This window comes from Danio aesculapii, chromosome 12 (assembly GCF_903798145.1).
Source record: "Danio aesculapii chromosome 12, fDanAes4.1, whole genome shotgun sequence".
NCBI classification, from domain to species: Eukaryota; Metazoa; Chordata; class Actinopteri; order Cypriniformes; family Danionidae; genus Danio; species Danio aesculapii.
In genome coordinates, this window is record NC_079446.1 from 21,719,803 (window position 1) to 21,735,270 (window position 15,468).

The following is a 15,468-nucleotide window of genomic DNA, read 5'->3' on the forward strand; positions in this document are numbered from 1 at the left end:
TTCCCTCAGCAAACCAATTGTACAAATTTTTAAGTGAAATAATTACACTCACCGGCCACTTTATTAGGTACAACTGCTCATTAACCAAATTTCTAATCAGCCAATTACAAGGCAGCAACTCAATGCATTTAGGCATGTAGACATGGTCAAGACGATCTGCTGCAGTTCAAACTGAGCATCAGAATGGGGAGAAAGGTGATTTAAGTGATTTTGATGGCATGGTTGTTGGTGACAGAAAAGTATTTCAGAAACTGCTGATCTACTGGGATTTTCATGCACAACCATCTCTAGGGTTTACAGGGAATGGTCCAAAAATAAGAAAATGTCCAGTGAGTGGCAGTACTGTGGGCGCAAATGACTTATTGATGCCAGAGGTCAGAGGAGAATGGCCAGACTGGTTCGAGCTTATAGAAAGGCAACAGTAACTCAAATAACCACTCGTTACAGCCGAGGTATGCGGAAGAGCATCTCTGAATGCATACCTGGTCGAACCTTGAGGCAGATGGGCCACAGCAGCAGAAGACTACACCAGGTGCCACTCCTGTTAGCTAAGAAAAAGAAACTGAGGCTACAATTTGCACAGGCTCACCAAAATTGGACAGTAGAAGATTGGAAAAACCTTGCCTGGTCTGATGATTCTCGATTTCTGCTGCGACATTCGGATGGTAGGGTCAGAATTTATCACCAGCAACATGAAAGCATGAAACCATCCTGCCTTCTATCAACAGTTCAGGCTGGTGGTGGTGGTGTAATGGTGTAGGGGATATTTTCTTGGGCACACTTTGGGCCCATTAGTACCAATTAAGCATCGTGTCAACGCCACAGCATTGTATTGTTGCTGACCATGTTCATCCCTTTATGACCACAGTGTACCCATCTTCTGATGGCTACTTGATAACGCGATAAAGCTTGAATTATCTCAGACTGGTTTCTTGAACATGACAATGAGTCCACTGTACTCAAATGGCCTTCACAGTCACCAGAACTCAATCCAATAAAGCACCTTTGGGATGTGGTGGAACTGAAAATTTGCATTATGGATGTGCGGCCACCAAATCTGAACCAACTGTGTGATGCTATCATGTCAATATGGACCAAAATCTCTGAGGAATACTTCCGGTACCCTTTTGAATCTATGCCACGAAGGATTGAGGCAGTTCCGAAGGACAAAGGGGGTCCGGTACTAGTAAGGTGAACCTAATAAAGTGGCTGGTGGAGGATGATTTCAACAAAACCCGTTGAAGGACCAGAGCATTTTTTTGGCTTGGAAAATAGAGAATAAAGAGTAATATTTGGTCAAGTGTGAAAGCAACAGAAAAGAATCTTTAGCCATTCATTTGATAAAAGCTGACCACTTATATAAGACATTATAAACAACCAAAATCAGTTGGTACAGTAAGTTACACATTACAAGTATTTGTTATAATTATGATTATTTAAAATTTGTTATGCATAATCACTAAAACATCCCTCTTTGGTTTAACACTGATAGACTGGAACAAGTCTTATCCAAAATCACCTCAAATCAAATAGACTTCCATAAAACTTCCTTGTCAACAGTTTGATTTCCTTATCTGCACCAAGTGATAAAACACCCATTGTTTTCTGGCATCATGCTTTTAAAAACAGGCCTGCGGTGTGTTATCTTGGAAATCTACTGTTCCAAATTCCAAACACCTCACAACCAAAAACCACATTGTCACTTGGTGAATCTATTCAATAGGTTACCTAAACTAGTTTTAAGTGAGAAATACCACAAACATGCAGACTGAAAGTTTTATAATCAAGCTCACAGTAAGAAACCCCTTGAAGGAAAAGAATCAGAGAAAAGTGTGAGAAAAGTGACAAAGTTCCACCAAGTCGGAGAGATCATAAGAAAAACACCCCTTCCAAACCGAGTTCCCATGGAGACAAGTGGGCTGGCATACAATAGAAGAGAAAAAGAAGGAGTGCAAAAGAGAAAGGAAAAATAGAGAGAAGGACCGAGGGGCACGGGGAAAGGAACGTAGGATGGGGGGTATAATGAGCTGTTCGGCAGAAATTTGGGCATGAAAAAAAGTGGACAGAGGAAGAATAAAGAAGTGAGAGGGAAAACAAAATTCATCCACTCATTTTCCTGATCTTGTCGCCTTGCCCACTTCACAGGTTTATTTGGGCGTGGAAATCATTTCGAAATGTCAAGACAGCTCTTATTCCTGGAAAACAGTTTTAAAACAGGTGGTTCCTGAACTTTTCATCAGCTATAGGTAGATTATGGATTGACAGTGAGCTTGACGGATCAATCCAAGAGATGGCAAACAAGTTGGCGAATGAAGGCGGGACAAAAAGTACATCGAGATTCTATTTATAACATAGAGAAGGCCACATCTGTCACAGAATTCCCTCTCTGCCAATATTTACTTCTTTGTTGACTGTTTCTTGCCGTAAAGATCCTCCTCTTTAGTCAGTGAAGTAGACAGAGAATAAATGGAAACCTAAGTGCATGTCCATGCCCTTCTCTTTGATCTCTCTTTTGGCAGCCTCACTTATTTAAAAGTTTAACCCAAGTATTGTCTGGCGTCTCTCTGTTTCTCCCCGCTCCTACTCTTTATCTCTTTCCCTTCGTGTCTCTATGGCCAAGCTTTTTTTTTCTGTTGGCATGGCTCCTGTTTGTTTTCAGCCATTTTGGGGACTGGCAGTGCTCGTAACAAACTGCTTAAATGGCGTCCTCTCGCTCATTCTCTCCCTCGCTCCTGCTCTCCCTCCCTTTCCTTGCTATCATCAGGCTTGGTGTATGTAGAGTAGACAGTTTTGCATGGTGAAAGTGTGTGTGTGTGTGTCTAATGAACAAAAAGAAAAATTTGGAATAAAAAAAGAGAGAGTTGGAATTAGAATGAGGCTAAAAGGAGGGGTGCGGGTGAGTAAGGGGTATGAGGCTGGGGGAGATAAAAAATGCAAAAACAGCCCAGAATCATGTGTCAGTGGCAAACTGAAGTGTGAGAGTGAGCGAGGGAAAGAGAGATAGAGCGGCAGCAGGAGGGGGAGAGTCAGAGTGCGAGAGAGTCGTTTCTGCCCTCTACATAGCGCTGTCTGTGTGCACGCGCTCGTCTTTCCCTGTGTTCTCTCTCTCTCTCTCTCTCACTCATACACGCACACGGGAACACGCAGACCAGGACACACAGACCAAGGGAGGGAGAGTGAGAGAGTGAGAGAGAGAACACATCGCAGCCGAGATGCAGCAGAAGGTTTTTCGAGGTACGTTGTCTTGTTGTGTGCTTGCCTAGCAGAGAATGGGAGCGCGAAGGAGAGACTTTTTCCTCTGATCTATCTTGCTGTCTTCACCTCTTCCTGCTTCTTGCGTTTCTGTACCTCTCTCATATCATATCGATGTTGTTTTGGTTCTGTGTAGACACCAGAACTGAGTATGTGTGTGGGGGGGTTTGCGAGCGCGCTAATCAAGGCCTGTCTCCCTTATCCTCGGCTGTTGTGGCTGAACCACGCAGTTCTTTTTCAGGCTTGCTGAGTCGCTCCAAGATTAAAGTGAAAGGAGAATAAAGCTTCATACTTTGCGTTCTCGTCTCGTAATTACTGTTCTTACGGATTTAGATACTTTATATTTTGTCATGTTTGCATCTGACAAAATGATCTCCTCAGTATTAATGACTAAGCAGCGTCTTGGAAAAATGGACTCGGTCCTGTTTCCTAAAAGCAGCATCCGGGATTACGTAAGATGAATGTTATAACAAAATGCTTATGCAATTTTTTGGGAAAAAGTTCAGATATACAGTCTTTTCTTCTGTAGCATATTTAGCAGTACACAATTAACAGCCCCTACAAGGCCATAGGGTCAGAGGTCGTTAGAAGCCATGCAGCCAAGTCGTATGGTCTCACTGAAGTGAGTTGCATATACACCAGTATCAAGTATTTTCAGCTGCTGCATAATAGTTCTTGCATGGGATATCTGAAATTAAAGGCTGGCACACATTCGTTTGAAGTTCTTGGAATATTCAAGCAACAGAAGTATCGGTGTTAGAATGGAAACATGGCAAGGCTGATCGTCTTTCTAACCAAACCGAAACATTATGGATGCAGGTTCAGGCATGATCTAGGGGAAGCGGCTTCAGCCAGGTCACTCACTCTTCTCACTCCTTTGGCGATGTACATTTTCCTCCACTTTTGCTCTACTTAGAATATTGTCCTTGATCATGTTACAGCAACAGATTCATGGAAACCAATTGTCGAATTTCTACTTGAACACAGCGTGTAACACAGGCAGACTAGCTGGAGCATGGCCAGTCATGCCAAATCACCAAAATACCATGAATTGCTCAAGGGAGTGGGGGGAGGCAAAGAGTGAAGAAATCCTACTATGTAACCATCCTCGGACCATCCGTCTCCGTCTCCTAACTGCTTTCCTCTTGCTCCTCCAAAACAGCCCACTTCTCATTTTTGCTTTCCTCATCTCTCCTCTGGCTGGCTGTACCATGTTTTTGGCAGGGGGTTGTGCAGAGTTCAGTATCTAGCGACAGCCCCCTTTTCACAGTCCGCCTCACCCTGGTGGGCCCCGTCACGGCCACACGGAAACAGGCGGCCTTCACTCATTACCCTTTTCTACTGCCATTCAGTCCATGGTCTCTTTGACTGGCACTGCTAAATGCAAGACCTTAGCTCGTTAGCTTTTTCAAAGACAAGAGCTTTTTTTTTTGGTTTGGCATTATAACAAAATAAGTGTTCTGAAAATCTGAAACTGAACATCTTTACCTGGACAACTGGCATGTTTCAGCTGATGTGGGTTTAATGACTGTTTTCAGTACTGTTTTCAACCTTCATATAAATAAACTTGACATAAGACTTTATTTTGCAAGATGCAACACCTTAATGCTTCAGCTCCAACTCTTTCAGTTGGCTGCATGTTTGAGTAGAGGGGCTGTCAGAGAGGGGAGGCAAAGGCCCTGTCACGCTTGGCCAGCCTCTTGCGCCAGGGACTGTTTGTTGAGAGGCAGTGTGTGCGTCATACACGAAAAGAAAAGGAGGGTGAGAGGGAGAGATAAATAGGGACAGACGTACAGAGAAAATGAGGGGGTGGCAGATGTGTTTGTCCATTCACTATGCGAACACCATGTAAAACGGTGTCATTCTTAGGCCTTGTTTTATGCGATTGGACGACAGACACAACAAGTGGCGGACAGGTTTAAATAATTTGCAACTTTTCCTGTCTAAATGAACTCTTGCATAACATCTATTATTATAGAGGTCTTCTGGTATACATCCTTAGCACACTCTCAGCAGCTGCATTTGTGGTGTGCTGGGTAATGCTAGCTGTCAAGCAGCTTGTTTACAGACAGACTGGTTCATATGTGCCTGCACGCCTACAAATGTGTTTGCGTGTTGAGAGTAGAGAGTGAGCATGAGTGTGTGTGCATGCATGCAGCTTGTTGACTGCCTATGTGTATGTGTGCATGTGTTAGAGTGTGTTTGTGGCTGTTCCTGTCTCCAGGCCTGGATCTTGCTTTCTTCCACACCTCTCTCTGTCTCTCTCTCTCTCCATTGCTCTCCCTCCTCCTCTCTTTCTCTCCCTGCAATAACAGTGCTGACCTAGTTTCAGTGCGTTCAGGGCTGCTTGTGGAATTTTACAGAGGCCTGCCTGCCTGCCTGGCTAAAACGCAGGAAGAAAACCATGACTGGGGATTTTCTCTGGTCTCATTAGTGCTAACTAAGAATGCTCTTTCTTAATGGTAGACCTTGGCAAAACATGTTAATTTAATAAATATTTAAATAATCATCCAAAGATGGATGCAACAACATTAAGAACTATTCAGTCTCTGCTAAAGCCTGCTACTGAAAAACTCCACAACATTATGAATCATATGATCTCCTGCTTGAAATGTGTGCGCAATCTTTCAAAAAAAATCAGGAATACATGATGCTTTAGTTCAAAAGGCCATCTATATTTTGGTACCTTTTCACTCTAGGCATATTTGGAGCACTTTGACTATAAATAACACTCTGTTGGGGAAATCTTAATTAAATCTTAGCAGTGTTCAATTAGGTAAAGGGAATGCTGTGACTCAGTGGGGTTGATTGCTGAGATTCTTTCCACACCTTCAGATTTTGTCATGCCCAATTTGGAAACGGAGTTGACTGCAACCAACCTTGTCTGAATAAGTTGCATGTGTATAGTTACCATAATGGATTGCTTATTTCATGCTAACTTGTATTTTATAGTATGTCTGTTCTAAAACCTAGCATGCTGATATGCCACCCTGTAGAGCATACGTCCTGTCATGTGCTTTCCTTGTTTGTAAAATACTACTACAACAAGGTTTCCTGTGATTAAAACTCAAATTTAAACCAACAATTTTTTCCAATCTGTTGCAGGTTTAAGAGCGGGGTCATGGTGTCGGGAGAGGATGGCTGGGACCCTCTCCAGACCTGCACTGTGCTCTTGGAGCTGAATGTGCAATACATGGCAACTCCCGTCCCGTTTTATACCAACATAATCAAAGATGCACAGTGTTATCTACATCTAGGAGCTGTCGTCTCTGGGCTTGACCATCTTTAAACTGCAGTCTTCTTGATCTGAACCTTCTGTTCTCCATCATCCTTCAACTTCTGCACTGAAGATAGAGATAAAACAGACACTCGGAGTCTTGAATTTTCCAGGATCTTGTTGGGACTCCAGATAGACCCTTTGAATGTCTAGTGCTCTGATTTAGACCAACTATAGCCTTGGAGAGCATCTCAGAGGATTTAAACAAGGATCCAATGAAACACAGAAATAAGCACATTAGAGGAGACAGGATGGGAGAGGGCACAGAGGAGGCAAATGGTGCCAAAACAACAAGGATATCACTTAGTTTTCCCCTCAGCGCGGGATTGCCTGGCTTTTCTGCACAGAAGCACTGTTCCTCATCTCCCCCCACATCCTTTTCTGACGTCCATAGCAGAGATGGTTCAGATGGCACGGTATGGATGGGGGAAACATACAGAGACAAACAGTTATCCAAAACGTCATCAAAAACTGACCGTTTGCCATGCTCTTCCTCCTCTTTCCCTGTCGATCTAACTGCTCCAGTCAGTAAGAACTGCAAGTCATCTCTGTCAGTTTCTGTTGATGGCAGTGGTTCCCGATACCCAGCATCTCCTTTACAACACTCCAATAAAATGGACAGTCCAAAGGAAACAGCTGGGGTTAGTCTCAATAATGGATACAAAGAGCATTCAACGACAGAAACAGCACATATCCTTTTCAACCTTAGTGCAAGAGCCTACCAGGACCAAGGTGTAAAGGACCCAGAGAGTTCAAAAGGCAAAAAACGCAAAGCAAACAGCCTTCATGTTGAACTGAGCCTTCCTCTCCCCAGCATCAACCCTCCCTCTTCCTCATCAACTCCTCCTCCTCATTCGCCCTCGTCTGTCTCTCTAACTTCCTCCCCCTTGACTCTCCCCACAGCATCTTTCCATGACTCCTTTAGGGCAGTGCCGAAGCCAGAACTACTGTGTGGGGTGTGTCACCGTCTGTTCAGCACTGCATCGTCCCTCACTGTCCACATGCGTCTCCATCGGGGGGGACGAGTACTCAGCTGCCGCCACTGTGGCAAAGCCTTCATCCATAATAAAAGACTGCAATCCCATGAGGCCACCTGCAGGCAAGGACTGCCAGCTTTTCCAGTGCCACCCAAAGAAGAGCCCCTGGAGGAGGGTGAAGTGGAGGGGGAGAGAACAGATGAGGCTGCAGAGCCAGAACAGCTTGGACAAGAAACAAGGCCTGGCCAACCCACAAAGAAAGTGCGAGACCTTCACACCCGTCATGCTGAAGCAGTGACATGCGGGGATACCCTGGGGGATGACGATCACTTTGTAAAAGTGGTGGATGGACATATCATTTACTTTTGCTCAGTGTGTGAGCGCTCTTACATGACATTGTCCAGCCTGAAGCGACACTCCAATGTGCATTCCTGGCGCCGAAAGTACCCCTGTCACTTCTGTGACAAGGTTTTTGCTCTGGCTGAGTATCGTACTAAACATGAGGTGTGGCACACTGGTGAGCGACGCTACCAATGCATCTTTTGCTGGGAGGCATTTCCTACCTACTACAACCTTAAGACACACCAAAAGGCTTTCCATGGCATAAATCCAGGCTTGATCTCAAGTGAAAAAACAGCTAATGGTGGCTACAAGCAGAAGGTCAATGCCCTTAAACTTTACCGCCTGCTGCCCATGCGATCTCTAAAGCGACCTTACAAAACCTATAGTCAGCCAATGGCTGATGGACTACTAACTTCTGACTCAACTGTTAACCTGCCTTTGTCTGTAGATGGCAGCCTCCCACAGCCCTTGGACACAAAGAAATTGGAGTCTTTCCTGAAAGATCTTCAAAACCAAGACATCAAGGCTGAGGCTGAGGGATTCCCCATCAGGGTAGACATAGAGCAGGTTAAAGAGATAGCATCGCCTCAAACAGACATGGCACTAGAAGCAGGAGAGGTAGAGGATTCAGACTTATGGCCATCAGGTAATAACAACGGCAAAGGCCAAACTCCAAAGTGCCCAGAAAGAGCTGTGTCTTCAGTCATAGCATTTGCACGCAGTAAACCCTCAGTCATAATGCACAGCACTGCTGTTTCTTCCTCTGTCATTGTCCACAGAAATAAGACAGACTCTGAAGAGAGAAAAAGAAGTCCAGAAAAGCATCAAGTGGCAAAGATCAAAGATCAAAAAACGATAAAAAAACATAGCCAGAAAGAGCACACAGAGGCAAAGAGGGAGTGGAATGCTGTCAGTTTAGACCCAGGGGTCTCAAAAATCAGACATCCAACAGAGAAACTTCACAAGGGACGAAAAGTTCACCATAAAACAGATTCAAGTAAAACAATACCTTTAGCGGTGGGATCAGAAGTCAAAGGGACTGGTCCACTTTGTCAGATAACTGTGCGCATAGGGGAGGAGGCAATTGTCAAAAGAAGCATCTCAGAAACAGATCTAAGAAGAGACAAAAGCCCTACACGAAGCAAACCCAAAAAAAGTAACCTCTTACAAGACAAACAGAGAGAGCAAAGACACACCCATCATCACCAACGTAAACATCGCAACTCCAATCAGGAAGGAAAGGAGAGGGAGCCCAAAAGGAAAAGCCCTAAAGTCAAAACCAAAGTGAGGAAATACTTCTTCCGGCAGGAAGTCAGAGAGGACAGAAATGAACATGATGTAGAGGACAACCTGTGGAGGCCTTACTATTCTTACAAACCCAAACGAAAGGTCCTTCATTTACAAGGAGCTAAAGCTTGGAAACGCAAAATGCACTACAAACGATCCCTGAGGCCTATGAGGAGAGCTGAGAGACTCATAAAAAATAATTTGAATAAAGATGCTTATGATGAAGATGCAGATGAGAGAGAGGAAAATAGGCAGAAAGAAAAGACAGAACAGAGGGAGGTTAGTGATCCACTTAAAACCGAAGTCAAAGAAATTTCAAACTCTTTCCCTGTCTCTTTAAGAACAGAACAGAAGGAAAAAGAAAACGGAACACATGGAAAGCCTGATCTCCCTCTTCCTTCAACTGTTCCTCAGGCTACACCTAATCCAACACACACAGCATCCTCTATTATCAAGCAACGATGGTCAGAAGATCAAGCCTCTGAGTGTGGAACATGTGGGCGCTGGTTCTCTAGCCCAAGAAAACGAGACAAACATGAAATGACACATCTATTTGAGTTTGTATGCATGCATTGCAGAGCTCCGTTCCCCTCACAGTTTAAGTTAGAGGAACATCAGAAAACTCAGCATCCCAAAAACAAGCCCCCGTCTGCCCCTACTTTCTACACTTCACAGTCATCAAAAGGTGAGGTGGAAATGAAAGTGGATGATGATGGAATGAATGGACGGTCCATTGAGAAAGGCAGCCCAGTTCGCTTGGGCAGGAGGCCTTTGATCAGATACACATGCTCAAAATGTGATAAGGTCTGCAAAACCTCTGCTGCACTTAACTGCCACCTCAAGCGACATGAGTTAGGGAGTTTAACAGAGGTTGAAGATGCACAGGAAAAGCAAGACATGCCAAGTTACACACCTCCAGCGGTGGATACTATACCAAGCATAGGTTTAGACACCAACTGTGAGCAAGTAAAGCCTGTGTCTGTCATATATTACTCCAAACCAGAATGTCAAAATACAGATAACCAACTGGGTGAGAAGATGGAAGAACACCAAAGAGTAAGAGACTGTGAAAGCCCCAAGGTGACAAAGAATGAAAAAGTTCACAGTCCACGTTGTGCACAGTTTTCCCAAGTTATTCACAGCCCCACTTTAGAAAGATTTAACGTAATTTCTCCAAACCTCCCTAGTGTTTTAGTAATGAATGGTGCAGAGTGCCTAGACTACAGGACACCAGAGAAACAAAATTTAGAAAAACTAGATCAGCAGAAAAGAAGCCAGACACCAAGTGACAGACAAATCCAAGTTTCTCAAATGCCGACAGAGCCTCAGATTAGAAGAGAAACAACTCCATCTGTACCAATATCACTAAAAACAGGCAGAGGTTATGCATTTACAGACTGTGACATAAATCCAAATCAAGATTTCAGTGATTTACAAGATGCTCAGGATCTAAGAATCTTTCCTCAATCTAGCAGTCAAGCCCAAGACTTGTCCATGCCAACAATACAGGCAAAAAAGAGGGAGCTTGATGAACAGATTAAACATCCATCCAACATCTTAAAAGCCCAGTCTTGTAATGAGGAGGTGTCATTGCTAGTGCCCAAAGAGGAGCCACTCAGTCCTATTCCGTCTCCCACATGCTCTGTCATTCAAACCACTCCTAAAGGTCTTTCTCAAAGGTATTCAAAGTCAATGTGTCACTCTCCAGAACCCCTGGACTTACAGTTGCGACCACAGTTGGATCATGGCCAATCACACAGAGGAAGACACAACTCAGAAAAACAGGGTCTTATGTTGCCAGCAAATTCAGCTGGTATAAGCGATCCTTCTTCCCCCACCCTGCTAAATCCTCAAGTGCCCGCAGCAGAGCCTGAATTAAAAGACATCACCTCTGGTACTCATACAGAACACCACAGGGTCTCGGGCTACCCTGTGCAGGAGTATTCTCTTCCCATGGTTATACCTGGAGGATACTGTTCTGGTAAGAAACAGGAAGAGCAAATCCTGATGTCTTACCCTGCTGGACCCCTTCCATTTCCTCCACTTGGGAAAATGGTACCCCATGCTGACTCCCCTAAACTGCCCTTTTACCACGACCCTTATCACCTACTGTATGGCCCACAGCTACTGCCATACCCTTATAACCTTGCTGCCCTTCCAATGGCTCTAAATATGATGGCATCAGGGGACAAAGAGCCCTTGCCCTTCTTGCCTTTTTTTAATTATGCCGCCGCAGCTGCCCCTTTAACAGGCACATTGCCCCATCCTTTAGTGATGAACCCCAGCCTATACAACAGTGGCGGCAGCAGTAGCACAAAGCAGGACAACCCATAAGTTAGTACACAACGGCAGCAAGGGAATACCTGTAAAAGAGCAGAGAAGGCCATTAAGGGTGGAAATGATGTTTTTTCTGTTTGTTAACTCTTGCACAGCTCTTACGTCTCTTTTGTAAAGCAGCAAATGTATAGGCATTCATAGGAATCAAATGTGGTGGAACGATGGAGAGTGTCTTGAAGACAAAGAAGAAAGGATATGAGGGGGTAAAGAACAAATAATATAACGCCCCCTTCAGGCACTGCCAAGATGCACCTCCAACACACCACCCTTTGCCTCTTCTGTAGTGTTGATAAAGCTGGGATCTCCATCCTCTCAGAGTCATTATGATATCAGAGATAAAGTGAACAATAACAGCTAAAAGGATGTGTGTTTTTCTAAATGAATTCTGTCTGCTTCCCATAATAGGGACAGTATAACAACAATAATGATAATAATAGTTAATTATACTGCTTACAGTTATACAAGGGTGGCTTATCATCAAACGCTAAATGTTACGCCTGAAGTGGCTCAACATACTCAACACACAGGGAAGGAAGATGCAACAGCGTTTATGTGTGTGCGCATGAGTGTGTACAGTGTGTGAATTTGTATAGAGGTAATGCATGGAGAAATTGGGGTAGCTCATAGTGTCATATCTTACAACATCGGTACTCCAGTCATGTGTTTTCCAGTATTTTGGCTTTATGTGTGCCTGCAGGTTTGTGTAAGTGTATTTGTGGGGTGTGTTGGGGGTGTAGGCATGCACACTTAAAAATCATTTGTGCTGCATCAGCCTTGGCCAGGTCCTTGGAAGTTCACGTAAAAAGCATCATTCCTGGGAAAGCTGTTATAATCTTAATAGGTCAGAAAATAGAAAACATAGATGAAGTTCTTCTTTCGTAAGTTATAGCATAGCAACTTGATGGTGTAGCTACATGTCATATGGATAAAACATATTATGTGATGCCTTCACTAACCAGGATTATCATGACAAGATCAAGTGTATGGTGATTTAGAATACACTCTACATTTGCCCATGTTATGCCTAGAGACAGATTCCGTTTCACATAGTTTGGTTTGTAGGATGTGGCTATTAATCCTTGATCATTTATAAAATAAGTCTGTGTACTTCCAATACTCCTGCCAACAATTTCATCTCTTCCAGCAACATACGTTCCAGTCGACTTCATGTTAGTGGCCTTCTCCTCCCCACTGCCCCCTGGTGTCCACCAAAGACACTCCATTCACTTGACTTGATTTGAGATGCGACAGATAGAGTGAAACCAAGTGAAGAACAATATAGCGTGAGAGCGTGAGCTAAAATAGGAGCAAAGTGGAGAAATGTGTAGACGTGGAGTATGTTAGCACAACGGAGCTTCCTTTGTAAAGAGAATAGAGGCGGTAGTTGGAGAATGTTAGGTTTAGCAAAACAAAATCTACTACGTAGAAGCAAGCCACCATTTCTGTTGGTGTTTCTGTTGGCAAAGACAGGGAGAGGATGTCAGTCCGTTCTGACTCCCTGCAGGGCCTGCACTATGGGACTTATAGCACTGGAGTGGCTTAAGCTCTCCCTTGTACTTTCTTGTTTTTGTTTTTTTTAAATTTTGTTTTACACTATATTATGTTTGATTGACATATTTCCTATTTTGGTAGTGAGACAAGGCTTGTACTCGAAGCTCGTTCCAGTACACAAGAATATGAATGTAATTTAGTCATGAGGTTAAAAAATAAAGACAGTATGGTAGATCATTTCTGTATGCTGACTTGAAAAATAACATGTAAAACTGAACCGCTATGAGGTATTCATATACATATATATATATATCTATATATATATACAGTAGTCATAGAGATATGTCAAGGAAGTTGGATTCAATATAACCACAACGCATGAGCAACAATTGCTTCTACAGTATCTTCTGGTGTTGTCACAAAACTCCATTTTCCTTCATAAGTGGTTCTTCATTATGTTCTGCTCTTTTTCTCTCAAGACACGTCCTCACAAAACTTTTTTAACCCCTCAGTATCAACATTTTAACTCTAAAACCAAAAAGAAAAACTCCTATGTTGCCTTATTTCTTTCCCCTAAGCATTACGAAAGCTTTTCAAACGCCACCCTTCCATCTCCAGCTCTTTCTCATTCCAAAATCCTCCATTTCCCTGTCGATTCTCAATATTTTACCCTCTCCCTTTGAAGTGAGTGTGAAACTGTGCAATGTAGCCGCAGCACTGTTTATTTCCTGAGGGTTAAACACAATGCAATGAACGGTTGTGGATCATGTAGCTTCACTCGGGTGTGAGTACAAGCCTTTTGTTTGCATCGTTTGTGTGTGAGACAGGGAAAGGGTGTGTGGTGGTGAAGGAAAAACCAAAACAAGGTCTATCTCCCTTGATAGTTACCAACAAACTTGTGTTTGATTTTGGACCTGTTCTTTTTTGCTGTGTTTTCTCCACCACAAAAATGTTCAATGAATTTTAGAGACATGTAAATTATGTCAACTACCTGTACCAGTCATTGGCAGCAGATGTTCAATTTATGTAAACGAATGTACAAATTGTGGAGAGGTGTCACTAGAAAACGTGACAACTATTTTCAGAGAATGAATAACATTGGCTTTTGTATATTTATTCTTATTTTCCGACCTTTTGAAATTATGCATTTAAATCTGAATGGATTGAAATATTCGCCCAAATATCAAATGCTAAATTCTGAATCAGTAACTGGTTAAAATCTGGACTAAATCTAAAATTCTGATGTTTACATACAAGATGCCTTTGCATTTTTTATTTAAATAAGCTAATAAGAATATGCACATAATCTGAATGCACCTTACAGAGACAAAATTGTGATACCATTTTCTATAAAACACTATATTTAAGTTTTACTTTTGGGGAACATCAAAATGAGTTACGTTCTTGTGTTCCTGTTCATCCATCAGCAAACATTCAATAAAACCCAGTGGATAGTCTGCTTAAAAGAGGTCCCTTGTGACTGTGTGGGCTACTACTACTATTACTACTACTACTACTAGTCCTACTTTAAAAATATATATATATTTATGGGTCAGCATCTGGATAGACTACTGAAAATTTGCACAGACCAATTAAAAAAAACAAGCCTTTTTGGGGGCATGTGTACTGAAATAATCCCAGATTTGTTCAGTGTGTTTGGTTTTGAACAACACATGAAATACAAAATAATAATATCAGCTTGGTCCACCTAGAACAAGGACCCTTTAAAGCACAGGTCTCAAACTCAATTCCTGGAGGGCCGCAGCTCTGCACAGTTTTGCTCCAACCCTGATCAAACACAGCTGATTCAACTACTGAAGGTGTTCATGAGTCTTTTGAACACCTTGATTATTTAGATCAGCTGTGTTTGATCAGGGTTAGAGCAAAACTGTGCAGAGCTGCGGCCCTCCAGGAACTGAGTTTGAGACCTGTGCTTTAAAGGCTTCAATTTTCAATCCAAATCTACCAGGTGCATATGTTCTGCACTTGGTCATAGTTGTAGGCATGTGACTCAATCGTCTGGTATTTTGTGACAATGTTATATTGTGCCATTGTTTTAGAGGTCCACATTATATTTGGGCAGTTTCAAAGACGTGAAATGTTTGAAAACTTTATTTGTGTCTTGTTGACTTTGTGACCATTTAATACAGAGGTTTGTTGGCACACATTGCCAATTCAAGTCTACAATCTGCAGTTCATTTTTTTTTGCTCCTGTTCTCTTTACTCCATCTGTCCACACTACAACCATACAAATAAAGTATTAACCTGATGACGTGCAAAATTTCTTTGAATTCATCATTACTATGCAGTGTATATACAAGAAGTGCAAGAAGTGTTTCGACAAGAAGTGCAAATCTTATGTCGCTAGTTAACACACTCAATGCATTTATTTAAACACATCCCATAATTTCTAAAATAGCAACCTCTACCAAATGGTTGATATATCGGTTTATGGCAAAAGTACAGGAATGAATGAATACATATACTATGAAAATCAGAAAATAT

General features: G+C 42.7%; 1 protein-coding gene across 1 annotated transcript; it reads left to right on the plus strand.

Moving 5' to 3' along the window:
- The first annotated feature begins 3,054 nt into the window (after nt 1-3,054).
- On the plus strand, nt 3,055-15,244 carry zbtb4 (zinc finger and BTB domain containing 4). Its single transcript, XM_056470085.1, has 2 exons — nt 3,055-3,234; nt 6,358-15,244. The coding sequence occupies exon 2, from the start codon at nt 6,745-6,747 to the stop codon at nt 11,467-11,469; it is 4,725 nt and encodes a 1,574-aa protein (XP_056326060.1). The 5' UTR covers nt 3,055-3,234; nt 6,358-6,744; the 3' UTR covers nt 11,470-15,244.
- The last annotated feature ends 224 nt before the right edge of the window (nt 15,245-15,468 follow it).

Excerpts from the sequence above, each read along its gene's own strand:
- zbtb4 (XM_056470085.1), top strand. The coding sequence starts at position 6,745 with ATGAAACACAGAAATAAGCACATTAGAGGAGACAGGATGGGAGAGGGC.